This window comes from Saccostrea echinata, unplaced genomic scaffold (genome assembly GCF_033153115.1).
Source record: "Saccostrea echinata isolate AGI-Se365-2 ecotype Australia unplaced genomic scaffold, CSIRO_AGI_Sech_v1 ptg000003l, whole genome shotgun sequence".
Taxonomy (NCBI): Eukaryota; Metazoa; Mollusca; class Bivalvia; order Ostreida; family Ostreidae; genus Saccostrea; species Saccostrea echinata.
This window is the reverse complement of record NW_026889752.1, coordinates 6519894-6525668: the sequence shown is the minus strand read 5'-3', so window position 1 is coordinate 6525668 and position 5775 is coordinate 6519894. Positions and strand designations below refer to the sequence as shown.

General features: G+C 33.3%; 1 protein-coding gene and 1 pseudogene across 1 annotated transcript; one reads left to right on the top strand and one right to left on the bottom strand.

The window, feature by feature from the left end:
- The first annotated feature begins 686 nt into the window (after nt 1-686).
- Nucleotides 687-3325, top strand: LOC133178539 (uncharacterized). The gene is made up of 2 exons (XM_061313241.1): nt 687-1051; nt 3102-3325. The coding sequence occupies exons 1-2, from the start codon at nt 756-758 to the stop codon at nt 3139-3141; spliced, it is 336 nt and encodes a 111-aa protein (XP_061169225.1). The 5' UTR covers nt 687-755; the 3' UTR covers nt 3142-3325.
- On the bottom strand, nt 1937-5522 carry LOC133178538 (uncharacterized; annotated as a pseudogene).
- Between the last annotated feature and the right edge of the window lie 253 nt (nt 5523-5775).

Genomic DNA, 5775 nt, shown 5'->3' with positions numbered 1-5775 from the left:
GAGTGACCTATATAATCATTCATTTATTCAAATATCTTATCAAGTGCATTTAAGTAACAACAAGCTTAAGCCAAACGATTTACTCGGAAACGATGTTTTACATTTTGAAAGAAATTGGGATTAGATTTGTTGATTTCAAAAATGTTCATATGTGCTTTCAAGAATTTATATGCTAGAAATTCGAGTAGTAATGACGCTGTTTTTTTTTTCTAAATCTGATTTTGTGGTTATTATTAAATTTCGCTATTTTTTTTCTTTCATGATTTTATTGCTTTTCATTTGGTGTACGTTTCTGTAAAACACTTTAGCAAAATTTGGGCAAGCTCGTATTTGACAAAATACTGATCAACATGTCAGTAAATCTGGAAGTCATCTGAGTTCATTTTTTTATGTTAAATCATCTCAGTGCTTTGTTAAATAGCACCAAAAAATTGATCCTTAATCTTAATATATCCCGGATCGTCACGGTAGCTCAGTCGGTAGTCGCTCCGTTATTGGAATTTATTGGTTCAAATCATGGCCGCACATGCCCTTAGTCGATAAAAAAAGGTAGCAACTGTTCCTACGCCAAGCTCCCGGCACTTTGAAGTGAAAGTTGCAGGTCTTTTGGACGAGGCCTTAAAAACCGTGTCATGGTAGGCGTTGGCACGTTAAAGTCAACTCACTGCTTAATGACCCTGAATTCATAGTTCCAAGAGTTATCTTTAAGCCCCTCCCCCTTACGTCATCTTCGACCTACATCACAAACATTCAACATGGCGAGCGATTCAGCCTCGGCAACAGATTCGGTGGTATATGTTCCAGATACGATATCGGTGTCGTATCTCGACCGAAGTAAAGATTTATCCCAGAAAGTGTTGGAGAAGGGTTTAAATTGTTTCACACAAGGTTGTATTCATAATATCCGAGTGTCAAAGCCTGAAAATAGGATACGAGTTGATGCAAATTGCTGGCGATCCAAGAGGAAGTCACAGCCGCCGTATTCGCTGCAGATCGAAATAAATGTCGAAAAATCAACTTTGACCGAATCATATTGCAAATGCAAAGTAGGGTATGTTTTTTCCCACAACGATTTGATAAATCAAATTAAAAATATAACGGAATAATATTCACAATAGTTGCTGATAATCGTCATAACTAAGTGAATGCACTTAGTTTGTCACATCGTTATGCGAGTTAATGCAAACCATTACAGAGCTTGTGGATTTCTTTTAAAATAATGATACACTTTAGTAAAAATACAAAATTAATACATATATCCTCAAAGTAGGACTTCCTTTTCCTTACAGACTCGATGGTCACTGTTCACACATTGTTGGACTTCTTAAAACACTACAAGGCTTAAAACTGCACAATTTCAAAAATGCACCTGATCACCAAAGTTGCACTAGTGGCATGTTCCCCGGGGTACCAAAATAAAACTTGTACTCCTAAACCGTGTTGTTGTTGCCAGGCCCAAAGAAAAAAGAGGAAGCCAGGCATTTGCCATTTTATACGAAAATTACAAGTAATTCAAATTTTGACTCTAAATTAAATTAAGAAAAATAACAAACTTGGTTATATCAAGTATCATAGTATTCTCTATGTATTAATTTCTGATGGGTCCCTGAAATATTAACACACTATCGCACTCAACTATCCAGCAACTATCCAGCCTCTTTTTTAAATATTTTTAAGACTTCCACGAGTAGACAATGATGACATAGAGAAGCTTATGAACATAAAAGGTACGCCACTGGAGTATATGATTTCTAAAGAAGCACCAACATCAGAGTAACACTTTGGAGAAGTTCAAAACACTCTCGTGAATTTGGAAGTTACAGTTTCATATCACAATCAAAATAGCCCTATACTTTTCAATCCCCAGTATGCAAGTTTCACTGAATATTTCACAGAGAAAATAAATACAATGTAATAACAAGAAAAAAAAAATAAATTACAACACAAGGATTTATTGCTTATCTTCAACAAAAGTATCCTGAAAACGTTTTAAAAAACAACAGATAGACCAGATTTTATTAATCTTAGAAAACATTGAAGTTGGTATGTCATGCTTTACAATTAAAAATTTCTTAATCTTGGCAATCAATGTCTCTATATGAATTCTATGTTTGGCTATTTTTTGGGTAATTTTAATTTCTCCAGATGTCATTTATTTTCCCCCTTTTATGAAAGGTGGAGTGTTGAGTGTTATATTAATTTTATTTAGTTCTTCTTCAATTGTGAAGCCTTTGTCTGCCATCACAGCATCTCCATCTAAAATATGTCCACAGTCTTTTAGATTGCCTAAAAGTTCCAGAAAACCACTGTCCTTAGTTAAAGCTTTATCTGAAATTGACCCTGTAAAAAGTTCTGATATGAACATTACACTTCCTCGAGGATCACAACCAATCAGACACTTTAGTGTTGTGCTGCCTTTGTAATCCGAATAAAATTGGCTCTGTAGTCCTAGTGCACATGGAGTTTGTGTTTTCATTTCAGTGCCATCCATGATTATTAAAGTGTTCGGAAAATCTTTCTTAAATTTTGATGGCATATTTTCTATAATTGTTTCTCTGTGTTGCCAAATTGATAATTGTCCAAATTTGATATACATGTGATCAATCCAAGTGTTGAAAACTACTCCAGCAGACTGAATTTAAAGTCCAAATTTTGTTGCTATAAATCAGCCAAACTAAAATCATGTCTACAAAGGATAAGAGTAAGAAATAGACCATCCTCATTTGACAGATTTTTCAAATCACTACGTCCTTTTTCGTAACTCAAGGTAAAATAGTCAGGGATCAAAAAAGACAAAAGTGCCAAAAAGCGAACATAGGTAATGCCATCATAGTGTTTAAATAAGTTTTTATGATTGGTCTTGTTACTTAGAACATATTTCAATCCAAAATGTTCTGATTTTACTTCCTTTATCTGTTGTTTTTTAAGGTCAGAAATGATGCTTTCTTGTTCTAGAACTTTCAGTTTCAGTGATTGTACCTCTGCTGTCATGGACAAGAATTCCAAAGGAGACACTACTGAAATAAATAAAATTTATGTAATACATGAAATGTATAATCAATGTATAATAAATTTAATGTATTGATTTTTTTTTTTTGCAGACTAGGGATCTTAAACGCCATGAGCCTGTCAACAGTGTAGGGTGTGAAGACACTTCCATTCATCATAAATCCCCTATTACTTTGCCCCCAGAGTTTGTAAATTTAAATAAAGTGATGACACAAGAGGAAATTATAAAAATAGAGATTGAGACAAGAAAACAACACAACTCTGGTGATTGGTATAAACACAGAAAGGGCAGGCTTACAGCTTCCAACTTTGAGAAGGTGATATCACAAAAAAGCAAGGCTTTTTGATTCGTTTATCAATGATGTTTTTAACAGGTCTTCTAAATCATCCCCTGCTATGGATTATGGTCGTAAACATGAACAAGATGGAAAAGACAAATACCTTGAAAAATTTCCTTCTCGACATATACATGAATGTGGCTTAGTAATTAACAATGAATTTAATTTTTTAGCTGCATCACCAGATGGTAAGGGCTCTAACTGGCGACGTATTTAGTCGCCATGGCGCCTAAAAATTTTTATTGGCGCCTAAAATTTTTCCATAAGTCGCCAAATTGGCGACCTTTTTAAATTGACTTAGCGATCGTCGAATTCCGGAAATTTTCTCATTTTTAACTTTTTTTTCTGAAAAAGCGAAAAAAAAAAAAAAAAAAAAAATAAAAGAAGAGGAAATTATTTTTAGCAATGGATATGCCATGTTTTCTAAGGCACGTCATGGGTTCCTATATTCTATTTAATTTTTAAGATTGGTGCCTTAGAAAAAGTGCCTGGCGACTAAAAATTTGCATTGGCAACTATTTTTTTTTTTTTTTGATAAGGCGCAAGATGGCGCCTAAATTTAAGAGACCACTTAGAGGCATGATGGTGTAGATTGCGATAATGGGGATTCTGGACTCATTGAAGTTAAGTGTCCTTATAGTGCAAGAAACATGGACATAGAGGGGGCATGTGATTTACCAGGGTTTTATTTGAGAAGAAATGGAAACAACATGAATTTAAAGAAAAATCATAATTACTACGCACAGATACAAGGGCAACTTATGATTACAGGCTGTAGATTCTGTGACTTAGTTATAAATACACAGAAAAGTATATTTGTAGAGCAAATACTACCTGATGTTGAATTTATGAAACCTATGTTGTCAAAGCTCTGTATTTCATGAAAGACTATGGCAGTTAAATAAAAAAAAAAAAAAAAAAAAAAAAAAAAAAAAAAAAAAAAAACAACTACAAAATATCTTACATCTTTCACTTGTCTGTGTGCTTTGTTAAAGGGTTCCACTGCACTCAGTTTCATTGAGCTCATGAGGATCCGAATTTTCCCTAAAAGACAGTTACATTGTCACAATGTCAGTTGTGTAATAATTTTAATGTTTATTAATGTAACTGATAAATAATTTGATCAATTTCCTAATCTTAGAAAAATTTTATAAAGCATATGGGTATAATGAGGCTTGCAAGGATAAAAAATATTCATACTTATCCAAAAATATTTCTTCCAGCTTTTGTTTTTTTTCCTTTGGTGTTGGTTTTGAAGACTTACATGCACTCCGTTTCTTTGGTAAGGGTCGACTTGGAGTGCATGTACTTCCACATGCAGGAATAGGATCTGGATATAACTGAGTTGGTCCATTTTCCCCAAGAAAGTGCTGTTGAAATACTCAAAATATATTGAAATAAACATTTTTAAATGATGCATATGGATTCTTGAGATGATTATTTCTCATTAATCAAAGTTTATGCCTCACAACAAGTGTATTATACTATCAGTATACAGTATCAAGGGTACTTGTATTAAACAGCGTAAGCTAAAACTAATTTAAATATGCAACTTAGCATTAACCAGATCCATCCCTAATCTTGGCTGAATTAAAGTAAAATGGACACCATCGTTGAGTAAATATGCACCTATATATGCTACATACATGTGTATTAGTAGTGCTACCGGGGTAGAAAATTCATCACGTTTAGCATATTTAACCTCCATGAAAATAATAAACAAATATATATATATGTATAATATATAAACAGAGACATAAATGTCTCTGATATAAATAACACTACAGCACAGGCCACAATCGCATGCATTTGGCATTTTACATGTACTTACTTTACTGCACACAACTTTGTTTCTATTTCCGTCAACATTGTTAACCTTTAGTTCACGATGGGGACTACCACATGCTTTGATCCATCTTAACATTTTTCTTTATCCTTTTTAGGCTGCGGAAACGGAATAAATCGAACTCCAATTAATCTTTCGGGATATCTTTCGTCTGAATTGCAAGTGCCCCACACACATCTTCTTACCATCGTTGAAAAATAATCACGTATCACCTTTCCGCCGCATTCTGTTTGTGATGCGAAATGACGTCTCATGAAAGTTACAGATGCGGGCAGAATAAATCGAATTATTTGACTGGCTGAGTAATCTTATCTCATTTAAATATCGGATCAATGAATTCAAAGTAAATTTGTTATTCACCACTAACCGTTTTAAAGATTGAGTTTAACCTAGTACGCCCCATCTGCAGATATTTGCTTAAAAATACAAATAATTATCATCAATGCATGTTAGTAATTTTATTAACAATCTTTTATTAAAATCATTAATATTAATTCATATTGGATATGACGGCTTTACTATTGTTTAAACATATTATTGAAAAGACAATCATAGTAACTTTAACTGAGAAACAATAACATT

Excerpts from the sequence above, each read along its gene's own strand:
- LOC133178539 (XM_061313241.1), top strand. The coding sequence starts at position 756 with ATGGCGAGCGATTCAGCCTCGGCAACAGATTCGGTGGTATATGTTCCA. Across the intron at positions 1,052-3,101 it reads TATTGCAAATGCAAAGTAGG|ACTAGGGATCTTAAACGCCA; the intron begins GTATGTTTTTTC and ends TTTTTTTTGCAG.